This window comes from Balearica regulorum, chromosome 5 (assembly GCF_011004875.1).
Source record: "Balearica regulorum gibbericeps isolate bBalReg1 chromosome 5, bBalReg1.pri, whole genome shotgun sequence".
Taxonomy (NCBI): domain Eukaryota; kingdom Metazoa; phylum Chordata; class Aves; order Gruiformes; family Gruidae; genus Balearica; species Balearica regulorum.
The window spans coordinates 51,157,224-51,169,634 of NC_046188.1; the positions used below are offsets into that span (position 1 = coordinate 51,157,224).

General features: G+C 48.2%; 1 protein-coding gene across 2 annotated transcripts in view; it reads right to left on the reverse strand.

The window, feature by feature from the left end:
• The window catches only part of SLC25A22 (solute carrier family 25 member 22), a 52,069-nt gene that overhangs the window by 19,596 nt on the left and 20,062 nt on the right, over window positions 1–12,411 (reverse strand). For both annotated transcript variants that reach the window (XM_075754850.1, XM_075754851.1), the window contains exons 2-4: window positions 11,173–11,288; window positions 6,981–7,106; window positions 3,472–3,527 (exon numbers count right to left, since the gene is read on the reverse strand). In XM_075754850.1, coding sequence (XP_075610965.1) covers window positions 3,472–3,527; window positions 6,981–7,106; window positions 11,173–11,192 — 202 coding nt within the window. In that variant the 5' untranslated portion in view covers window positions 11,193–11,288. The remainder of the gene's footprint in view (window positions 1–3,471; window positions 3,528–6,980; window positions 7,107–11,172; window positions 11,289–12,411) is intronic.

The following is a 12,411-nucleotide window of genomic DNA, read 5'->3' on the forward strand; positions in this document are numbered from 1 at the left end:
AATATACAGATAAAAGTTAACCAACCTGGGTTTCCTCCTACATCTTTGATATTTTCAGTAAAGCTGCTTAGCAGAGAATGGATAATCCCTGTCCTCAGTAATCCGTAACAGCTTCAATTCACTGGCAGAGGAGAAATTAGGTACTTCAGCTGCTGGCTGTATGCTTTCCATGGTGTTTTCTACCTTTTTACAAAATCTCATAGCTCTTCAATTCTATCTATGCCAATGACTCCATTTCCCTAATTAAAGCTAACCTTGTCCTACATGCAAGGTTACACGTACCAGAAGCAAATGACAGACAAACAGAATGCCGAAATAAATTGCAATCATTAAGAAATGGAAAGTATTTTGAAAAGAAGTACGGAAGCACCACAAAGAATGAAATCAAGTAGAGGCAAACCCAGTTATTTGCCAACTGAACTTGTAAGTGCCCTCTTCTCACCAAGCCTTGGGTTTTGTTATTAAAACACATTTCTCATAGAAGCCCTTATATACCACCAGCAACCTACATAACAGGGGGATTGAGTCATCCCCTGTGCAGCACTGGTGCATGTGGGAGATATTAGCAGAGGGCAAGGAAGGCTGCCACACTACTGTAGCTAAACTGCAGCTACCCTCCAAACGTCATCAACAGCGAAGAGCGTTTCCCCAGACTAGGAAAAACAAAAAAAAGCCTTTGGCTCCCACCAGCTAGGCTAAATGGCTGGTCTGCAAACAGCAGTGGGACTTTCCAGAACACATGCTGGGATCTATAGGTGGCTTCTGGATGGACTGTAGCAGGGAGCAGAGAGAGCACTTCTCCAAGGTCCCCGTCGAGGGGTGTCTGCATGGTCCAAGGAGACCACAAGCACCATGGATTCATTTGCTTGCCATCATGTCTGAGTCTGAAGGCAGCACACGGTCATCCCTTGAGCACAGACAGGCTAGACAGCACCACCCAGCTTTGAAGCACTGCTGCTACCTAGATGTTACAGACAAAACATGAGAAAAAGAACTCCTTCCTCCCCCAAGCAAACCCAAGAATCCCTGTAACTTTTGGGGAAGAACTTGAGAGAAATGTTGGGATTGCCTTATATATCACACAATTCACTATGGGCTACTTATACAGAGCAAGGATTGTCTGCCCACATGCACCCCTTAAGACCTGATTTGCAGAAAAACGTCCTTCAAGCTGAACCCTCTCTCCTGTCTGCACTGACAAGCTTTGATTCACATGTGAAGGAGACCTGAAGTCACACAGTGGGAATGGCTGCACCCAAGCAGGCCCTTTCTGTCCTCCAACAGAGGCCAAGTGCCCCACAGGGACAACTGACGCGCTTGTGACTCCTCCATGGGGCACAGCAGCTGCCACTTTAGCACATTCACATATAATCCCCAATTTCAGCTTAAAGGTTGAAAATAAGAGCTTGTGAGTCATACAGCAACTTCTGCTGGGGAACTGGGACAGATGGAGGGAGCAGGAACCAATCCCACCATCTAATTTCCGTCTTCCCCTGTCTGCAAGGCTGAGCTGCCTCTTTACCTTCTTCCCAGAAAAGTACTCACATTCTTCATGAATCTTGGATGTATTTTACCTGCCCAGCCTCTCTCCGAGAGGGAGGGAAGGGCTGCTAACGTCAGCTCACAGAACTGAGGCACAGAGACCAGCATTGCTGTACTTGGAGGACTCACCTTTGCACCTGGACCATGCTGAAATATCTATGAATTTTTTGAAGGAGCTGGAGCTATTCACAAAAGCCCTCTCCAAACCCAGCTCCCCATTTAATAGTCAGAGGTGACAAATGAATTCAAGCCGCTATCAGCTCCCTGAACAGAGGGGGTACAAAGTTAGTGGGACATGGACCAAGCTACCAGACTCACTATGGCTGGGAAAACTAAGAGCTACGCAAAACCCTCTGCACCCTTTGAGATTTCTGCTTGGGAGCGAAAAGTGGCCTGGAGATACACATCCCTTCCACCACCCTGCACCTTACAGGACTGAGCTGTCTCTTCCAAAAGCCCTGATGAGTCCTACAATCTCCCCTGTAAGTTTCCAGGAACAGCTTCTTCCTTCTGCTCTCCAGCAAGCAGCCTGCCACTGCATATTTACAGTGCAAAGTTAATGCAGGCTCTGTTCCTGGCTAGCAACGCAGAAGCAGCCAGCTTTTGGGAAAAAAATCAAGGGGGAACACGTCACTGCTAGCATTGAAGATGGAGCTTGCCAGGGTTCCTCGGGGTTATTTGTCTTGTTGCCTCCTCCCAGAAAAGCTGGCACGAAGCAGCCAATCTATCCCCGGCATCCACCCCACTCCCCTGAAACGCCCACCAGCAAGTTGGGCAAGAGACACTGCCTCAACAGCCAGTGCCTGCTCCCAGACCAGCCAGCCACAGCGTCTGTGTTTCCTTGGGAGCTATGGAAGAAGTGGAAAGAAATGCTACTGCTGCTAACAGCAAGGTGCCAGTGTCTCCAGACTCCCGCTTAAGAAAACAAAGAGTAAGGACTCAATCAAAGCAGTACTTTAATCAGGCTTTATCAGTGAATGAGTGCCACAGAGAATGCTATCTGAACACCTCAGAGATAAAAACTGTATATTCAGGCAATTAAATACCACTATATAAAATGAACCAGAGTTCGGTGTCAACTAAGCTAGTTGGACTGTGCTGAAAGTCAAGAAGGCATTCCACATTTTCCTCTGCTACAAGTAAAGTCAGAATTTGGCCTGCTGTTCCTCTCTCCTCAAAATCTTTAAAAACTTTCAAGGATTTTGTGTTCAGACTAGAAAAGGTGTAACGTTAACTGAGGAACTCACTGCTGCAACAGACAGCCTAAGCCAAAGAGCTAGGAGATTTCTAGCAGGTTAGCACACAATGACCAAACAGCTGAAGCTCCACCATGAGCCAACACCTGATTTTCTTACCACCCCAAAGGAGTTCTTTCTGGGGATGGGTTATTATTAATTTTTTTTTTTTTTTTAATTGCAACTTGTCTTGAACAAAGCACTCAGGCATGCTTGAGAGACAGCTAGTTTTGGAGACAAGCTACCAACTAGATGGGACAGCAGGCCTAACCACGTTGGTGGTGAGCTTTGACATAAACTCAATCATAACCACAAAGTAAGAGACTTCAAGAGGTTTGCTACTGCCCCTCCGACAAAAGTTATTGTGCCCAAGCCGGGAAAAATACACATAGAGTCCTGAGACAAAGTCCAGCAGGCTTCACTTAAAACTGCTAGCGAAGATGAACTTCAGTAAATGGTAAGGTTTAACATCAAAACAGCCATGGGGAGGACTCAGGCTTTCAATGGTGGATAGCTGAGCAGACATCTGTTTAAATAAACACAGTTTATTTTCAGAAACAGCTACACCTGTCAACATCTTAAGATATTGCTAGGTTATTGCTTTATAAGCCAGAGAATATGGCCTTTTCCTCCCGCTTATGCACCAGTACTTCCAACGCAAAAGCTGCACCATGCCTGACTCAGCTTTACTTACCTCTATACATGCCAAAGTAGCCTTCCGACCGAATTGTTTTAATGAGGCAGTCAGACCTGCAAACAAAACAGAGAGAGATAAACCACAGGAGCTCAGAGGTGGGTGAGAGCAGAGAAAACCAAAATGAATCTCTTGGAGTGGCTGTCATTTACGATCTGTAAGCAAAACCCTGAGCTGAGAAGGGAACCATGTCAGCCACTGAATGCACCATTATTCAGGCCTGAGTCCAATTTCAGCCCCTAATTCACAGGGGCTTTGAAATCCCAGCTCAGCCTGCATGCACTGTCTGCTTTCTAGAAACACAAAAGGGAAGAGTCACTGCAAGGGCTGTTTACCCAGGGTCCCCTGTGGTGAACGCACATGAGACACTAACAAGCATGGTTTTGTACATGCACATGTTTTTGAATCCAGCTCTGGAAGGGAAATAAGGAGGGGTCAAAATCCCCAATGCTGACTTGCCTGACTTACTCTGAAATTCAGCACAAGGCATACAAACACTAGATGACCTGAACACTCAGTCATCTGTGACCTCCCATGCAGATTAAAGCACTTACTCTTAACACATCGGGTCCCACAGCAGGCAACGAGCACTCAGGCTCTCACCCTGGGGAGAGCGTGGCAGGGTGCCACGGAGGCGCCTTCTCCTCCAAGGGGAAAACTGTCACCTTCTTTGTTTCAACTACATTTACCCCAAATGGGAAAACTGTGCAGAGTGCTGGAATGGCTCAAAGCCTTTCAAAGGCACAGACACACACCTAACAAACCCAGAGATGCCATTCAGGAAGGCAGTGCAGATCTCCTGGCAGAGTTTCCCCTCTCTGGACCACGGCTGCATGAAGCCTGGGCGCTGGCTGAAGGTTGCTTTGGGGTCTTTGGGAAGGGACAGGTACTTGCTGTGGCCATAGGGGAAGGGAGAGGCGCACATGCACGTAAGCATACATATTTAAGGAACAAAAGGCTCCTTTAAGTAGTTATAAGGGAAGTGTAGCTGATGAAAACAAGAATACATTTCTAAGAGACTTGGCAACACAAGGAGTAAACTTCACCTCCACTCTGTAGTAATGCTGAGTGGGAAAGAAGGAAACACAGAGTTGTCTCAAGGGCTTTATGGCCGTACTTGGGTCAAGACTGTTCTAGGGTACCTCATGTTATTTGTCAAGAGCCCATCCTGCATTGCTGCCAGTCACAGCAATGGAGTTTCCCCTCTCTGCTGGGACTCCCCACATCCTTTGGGACCCAATCTTTCAGGCACCCCATCCCAGCTCCTGCAGCTTGCATGCACCCATCTTGTTCTTGGGAGCAGCCCCCTCCCCAAACACATTTGCAAGCCCCAGAAAACTTGGGACACCTTTCTCCTATCCCCCCATCAAGCTCCTTCACCACAAGGCTGGAGGCCAGGCATTTTCCCTGAGCCAAGCTGTGCTGCTTTGAGCAAGCTGTGGCAGAGAAGGGAGTGGGAAGAGCTGCTATCCACCATGCTCACACAACCCTCCTGCCTCACTGTAAGGTTTGCATGTCACTCCCAGCCCCTTGAACTGCAGCAGAGTGAGACGGAGCCAAGGCCATGTCCAGCTCCTTGCACTCCCTGGAAAAGGGAACCAACAGCCAACTAAAATTACACATAACATACCTGGGCAGTGCAGCCCAAAAGCCCAGCTCCCTCCAGCCCTCAGGGCTGCTCCAAAGTGTCTTTGGCTCTTTCAAGGGAAAGGCTCCCCTGATACCAAAGGTCTCTTGAGCTGAGTGGAAGCAAGACATGCTGTCTTAAAGCAAGACAGCCAAAATTTTAAATTAACTTGCTGCCTTCCTGGGTGTTCAGCAGACACTTTCGAGATCTGGTATCGATGGGCACACAGTATTTCCCCAAAAAGAAGTCTCCGTAACTGGGGAGATCAGACAAGCCCTACCAATTCCCCAGCTAGCATAAGGGTGTCTCTGAAGACGTGCTCCATGCATGGTAACAGCACCCTCTTAGTGTCTTTCCCTTGCCTGCTTAGGTAGGACACAGGATGGCCTGATGTTATCTAGAGGATGTGTTATCCCTATTACTTCTTTGACCCTGCTGGCCCCTCAGCCCTCAAAAGACCGTTTCACTTATCCCCACCAGCCCAAGCTCACTTTCCCTACGGCTGCTGCCAATGCCAGAGGAACATCTCCAGCATTACTCATTCACATCCAGGCTTTGTCACAGACTCTTAGAAGCCAGCTCAAATACACAGGGTAAATGCTGTGCATTCCTTAATGGCACCTCATCCCACAACAGCTCCTGGCTACAGAGCAGATCTGCACTCGACTGCTGGAGCTTAAGCCTCTCTCCTACTGAACACCCATCCAGAGAGGAGGCATCCCAGCACGCTCTCCCAAGCGGAGCCTACAAATCCTCCATCCTGCCCAAACTCCTGTTGCTGCCGCCTATCAGGTCAGGGGGAGAAGTGATCCACACCAGGAGCAGGACAACAAAAAGGAGAGGCAAGGCAAGATGGGAGGCCGTGTCCTGCCAGCACACCTGGGCACACAAACAATGCAGGGAGCACTGTGTGCTGTAACTGTCAAGGGAAGCACCAGTCTGCTGTGGCACACCAGAGCCCACAACGTAAGCTCACGCATAATTACATGTCATCAGCTAGAGTGAGGAGACTCGGAGACTAAAACCATCAACGTACAGAGCATTTCCTTCCTATTCCCACTCTGCCTCAAATTCTCCTGGGCAGGAAAGAAGAAAATACTGGCGTGAAGGCGCAGGTAACACTACTTCTGAACAAAGTGGCAGGACAGGACACACATCATCAGCCCCAGCCTTCTCCCCCCTCAATGACAACAATACTTTTGGAAAACAAAAGCCTGACTCTGGTTCCTAAGATAAAATATCTTGTGCTGAGTGTGGTGCACATTCCCACAGCAGATACGCAGCCCTAAGCATCCCACACAAATCCCAGGTGAATTTCGTGGGCTAGACATATTCATGTCTTCTTTTCCTACAGCCTGCAGCACTTAATTTTTTTATTTTTTTTTTTTTTTGGACATAGGACTGCTAGGGTAACTACAGCATGTGCCAACCTACGATCCTTCAAAAGATCTGCATGCAGCGTTCTAGACTGGGAATGGGTGACTGCTTCCACTTTTTAAAACTGACACAGCAAATGAAAGGATAGTAACCTCCAATATGAGGGTTACGGACACAAAAGAGAGGCAGAAATTCCCTCATGCCCAGCAAAGAACCAAATGGAGCTCCTTGTATTTTGCTCCTGAGCCCTGACAGCAGCTAACATGCTGCTCTGAAGCATGGGCTGCAGACAGATGTGCCCTCTGCAGAGACTGCACATTCTGGGCTCAACAGCTGCTTTATTTGCTTTATCTGCTCTAGCACAGCTCGGTTCAAGATTGTTCCCTGGCTTTCCCAGGGACAGCCTAGTTCCTAGAAATGCTGAACTCACATGAAAGAGGTAACAAAGTAGAAGGACTCCCCACCAAAAGCCCCAGGGGATGCTGCCCATGCGGGTGTTACTCACATGCTGGTGTACATCCGCTGGCCATTCTGCTGGTTCTGCAAGCGAGTTTTTGCCAGGTCAATGGGAAATACACAGGTGACCCCAATCAGCCCAGCTATCCCTCCATTGATCAGCTTGGCAGGTAAACTGTAAGGGGATCAGAAACAGATGTCTTAGTACTGAGATTAGATTGGGGAAGAGAAAGAGGAAAGAATGGAGCACTTTTGCATGTCCAGAGTTAACATATCGCTGTGCGACAAGGCTGTCCTCCCCGCAGCGTGAAGGGAGCTCTGCCTCAAGGCAAAGCTTGGCCCTTGCTGTACATACGTGGGAGGAGGGGAAAGCAGCACATAGCAGGCAGGACAAACCACTGATGAGTGGAGCCAAACAGCTAAGCTACATATCACTAAGAACAAGGAAAACCCCTGTTTGTCCCTAGAGGAGAAAAGACAGAGTGCTGAACCATCTACCATATAGACAGACTTCAGTTAGGGCCTGATGGCATCCAAGCCAAAAGGTTTACTGGCAAATGCTTTTAGCACCGCAATCAGATACGCATCTAATGAGAGGTTTGTGACACGCCAGCAGCTACCATCATGTGGGAAGGAGCCCAGTAAAAACACCCAACTGGCAGCCGAGGCAGCTCCCAGTAAAAACGCCCAGCTGGCAGCCAAGGAGCAGACAGCTGCCGCTCCAGGAAACTGTTTCCAGACCCACTGCCCGGGGCAAGGGGAACACACACAAACCAATAGCCCAGCAAAACCACTGGACTGGCAGCCTGCACGGCTGCAGATGCAGAGACATGAGCTCATACCTCTCATGGAAATCAAAACCTGGCTGGCTACATGTGCTTCGAAAATGTGAGGCTTTTTCCGCTTGCCTTTGTGTTCCCACAGGGAATCCTTGCAAGTGGTGCTGAGTGAAAGCCAGATCAGCTAAAAAATGGGTTCCCAGCAAATTAAATTATGAAAAATGTCCAACACTTATATGCTAGATAAACCACTACACACAAAGGAAGCCTGTTTGAGTCAGGTCCCTCCAATAAAGCACAGGATATGGCTCCCTGAACACAGGATGTGTCGGATATTAAACTGATAGCGGACAGCAGTTCTAGATTGCAAGGCTGAGTCCTCCCACAGGGGGAATGGGCCTTTCATGACAGTGACATGGTGCTCTGGATGGGGGCACAGACTGCACTACCCACTGGAAGCAGCAGCGTTAAGGCTGGCCATGGCATGGTGGGGTAAAGCTCTGCAAACACATTCTCCTCCAGAGGCATTGCAGAGTGCTTTGCATAGAGGGGCAATTGCAGAAAGGATCAATAAGCGGCCATGCTGAAAGAGCTGCCTCTCAGCTCCAGTCTCAAGGGAAAGGGAGGATAGGAGACTCAGGATTTCAACATGAGGTCTCCCTGGGGGAAGCAGACAAAAGGGTTGCGGGGGGGAGGTTTTGCCCACAAGTGCTAAGCACAACCTTGACACTCCAGGAAACTCCTTTTAGCCTCCACTCTCCTGCAGCCAGAGCTCCTTCCTTTTCAACACCCACACACAGCCCTAGGGCTAGCACAGCTGGAAGAAGAGGTGCCAAGGACAGGCAGACAGACCTGAGCTTAGTCCACATCCCCAAACAAGATGGTGCTGCCCAAGATGAAATCAAGCACAGCACGTTAGGAAGGCAGGTCCAAATCTGCATAATCTCAGCACAGGGCCAGACTGCAGTATCTCACCAGCTCAAGACTCTGTTGCCTCGGGGATCTTTACATCAGTCTAAGAAGGGAATAGATTTACCTGCAACCTCCTATACTCAACTTGTCTCAGAACATGGGAAAATTTCAAACAGTAAGCTTCACATCATGGTTCTCTCCTTATTTAACCCATAGTCACAGAGCAAGAGGAGGTTAGAGACCAGATAAAGCACATCAAGATGGAGGCACCACTAGAAAGGAGGGTGTTTCAAGACAGGATCACATCAGCCTCAAATTCAGCTCCAAAGTACCTGCTGACAGGTCACAGACTGCAAGGCACAGCCAGTGCCCCTTTCCAGCCTCAGCACCGTCATCGCTTCTCTAAGTGTCCCCGAAACACCCGGAGCAGGCAGACACTTGCCTCTCAACCTGTTCCAACAGTGAAATCATCACAGGATTTATATCAGGTGGGAGTGAGACAGACATGTGGCAAACATCTTGCATACTGGCACTGTTAGTGCAAAAGATTCCCCAATTTCAGCACAGACCCCAGCAATAAAGAGGAATAGTCTGATGTGCCTGGGCAAGCCAAAAATTTGGGCAATATGGGCTGCAGAGAGCCTCTCACTTTGTTTGTGGGTGAGAAATCCTTGCTCAACACCCCCATTGCACCCGAATCCAATCATCCAGATTCCACCACACGCACTGTGGAGGGAGACTAGTATAAATGGACTATGTGGCAATACCCAGGAAGATGCTGAGATTGAGTTCTACATGTACTGCTGCAGAAATGCAATGCCCTTGATCTCACCTTGCAGCAAACCACTGCTATGGATTTTAGTCTTTCAGTATAAATCTCGTTTTGCTAAGGGACGACAGATGCATGCTGCAGGGGAAGAGGAGTTCAGTAAATCCTCCAAACTTAAATAGATCTCGTTGGCTTGGCTGCCTGTGACTGCTGCAGACTTGTGGTTCCACAGATGGGAGAGATGGCGTAAGTGGTAGGGGTGAGGGATTTGGAGCACAGAGAAGAACCTGAGACAGAGGGCACTGCACCTGAATTAAAAGCGTTTTCTCTTGTGACTATATCATCCCACTTTTCACCTCAGTGCTCTCTCTTCTCTCACGAGATGAGAATCCACTGTGCCTGGTCTCACTGTCCTATTTAGCTTCTGCACAGCCACCGCCTCTCACTACCTAGATGTCCAGGGCTTAGTGAAACAGGGACAACACAGGCTAGCATACAAATAAAGCCATTTGCTCAGTTTAGCACAAGAAGGGCATCCCAGTTCTCCTACTGCTCCTCCTGAGCCCTTTTAACTAGTCCCTGTAGCCAGCAAGCTCCTGTTCACACTGCCAAGAGCACACCGGAGGGGCTGAGGGAGATCTTCAAAATACCAAGCTTCAAATGGCCATGTATGCCTGGTCCTTTTGCTCTGCTGAGGTTATCAGGGACATACACACTTCAGGCTCCAGGGAGGTGAATCTCAGCATGGGCGTAAGAGGAGTGCCAAGTGCTCTCCAAATTGGGTAAATGATGACAGACAAATCTAGGCACATAAACACTCCACAATGCTTGTGGAGCATTGTCTTGTTATCAGCGCAGCTCAGGACTGTTTTCATTTGCAGAAGACAGGCACACAGGAAGATATCCTGATCATGGCAGATGCTAAGAAGGGGCAACCCTCTTGCCTGTAGCATCAAGTCTTGGCCCTCTGTCACCAGGTTTAAGTCACCCACTGACCTCTCCTGTCCTGAGGTGGTAACCTGGAAAAGTAGATGTTAGAAGAGGATCACTAAAGACCCCACAGCATGTAGGAGTGATTTATGTGGGGCAACTTCACAAGCACAGAAAGTTAAACCCACTTTAGTCCACAGAGGACTGCACAGATCCATCTGACACAGCTCTTAGGAAGCTAAGGGTACTATGGTATCTTTCTAGAAAATGCATCCCAATTCATTTCCAGGAAGGACTCAAATCCAGCCTTTGTATATGCCAGGACCAATGCTCTTAAGTTCCTGCTGTGCACTTAAGTGTCACTAAGTATTGTTGGCACTTCATGCTCCTGCAATCACTCAAGCATTGGGCTTTAGAAGAAGGGCACAAGGCTGAATCTACGTGGACTTTGTAATTACAAGCACTGCATCCTTGGCTGGTGAAGGAGCTGGCTTTGTTCCTTTGATGTCAGCAAGCTAAAGTCAGCAGGTCAAGTTGACCTTTGAAAGAGGAAACAAAAAGGAACACACTCATGCAGGGTAAAAGCAGAGGGCAGAAAGAAAAAAAATAGTGAGAAAAAAGAACTGAAGAAAGCAGAGATGTGACAAGGTGGCAAAGACAGAAAATAAGCGGAGGTTGAAAAAAAGCAGGTAAGAAAGGAGCAGAGAAGGAATCAGAACTGTTTAAGGCCAGAAGAGATGATCAGGTGATTTCCTCCAACCACCTGTATCACAAAAGGGATTAAGTTTGAAAGACTTTAAAAGAAAAATCTGAAGCACAACCAACAACTCAAATATTTTTTTAAAAGTTACCTGATCTGTTTATCAGCCATTTAATTCAAATTTGATCTTGTTAAGAAATGAATTTGTTCCTTCAAATGGTTTCTTAATTTCTTTTTCAGTCACTTCTTTTTCACTTCAGTTTCTTCCTGGGAAAGGAGAGAAAGACACCAAGGAGACAAAGTTGAGACACTTATACTCTTCCTGACGCTCAGGTCCTACTGGGCAGGCTGCAGGGAGAGGCCAGCCGAGGAATAAGTGACTTAAGGGAGCACCTGGTCTCCTCAGAGAGGAGACTGAGCTCCAGAGGGAGCCTTATGTGTCTGTATATAAATATACAAGCACATATGGAGGAAAGAGCTGCCAGAGTTGTCAGGCTCCAGCAGCACGTGAGGAAGGGCAGCAGCCAGGCAGTGCATGAGTTCTGCCCAGCATCCAGGACAGCCGTACCCATCACAGCTCTTTCAAGCTCCAGAGAGCACTTGACACCGCACCATGTGGACTTCCAACCCTTTGCAGGTCCACCCAGCTATCCCAAGACAATCACGTGCCGTCACAAGACCCATTCAGAACCTCCCTCCAACACATATATGCCATTTCTAAAGGACAGCCTTCAAAAGCCTGCTCTTCCAGCAGTTACAATCCTTCCTCTATATCCCAGCCCAAATGGACAGCCTATGCTCAGTTTGTGCCAACATTGTCTTTTAATTAGTGCCTCTTCCTCCCCAAGCTATTGATGTGACTTTGCCCTTTGGACCACTCCTTTCAGCTCAGCGCCTACTGTAACAGCGCTGAAGCTCCAAGTCTGCAAGAAGTGGTTCTAAGACTCCTAATTGCCTCTGTTTAACAAGAGCTGGTAGGAGTCACCACACAAAGATATCTGGACACGAAGAAAGTTCAGAAGCTGCCACAACCTTCAGTGTTCTGGAGGTGTCCTTGTCTCCTCCTCACCTCCAACCTAGAAATCAGGTGCGCCATGCTTTCATCACACATCTCAGTAGCACCCAGCCACTCCCTCTCCTCTTCCAGCTGCCACCTGGGTAGTAAGTCAGAAGTGGAGATGTATCTTTGTCCTTTGCCTCTGGAATGAAATTTGCCCCTTAATTGCAGATTTCCTAAGCTACACAGAATCTTACATCCAACAAGGTGGCTTTCAGGCAGACGCTTCTGCTCTGGAGATACAACCTGAGGGTCAGAGACATTCCTGAGAATAAAAGGTCCCCAAAAGTGTAAAGAGCTGCTGATGGTGCAAACAGGTATGGGAAGGAGAGG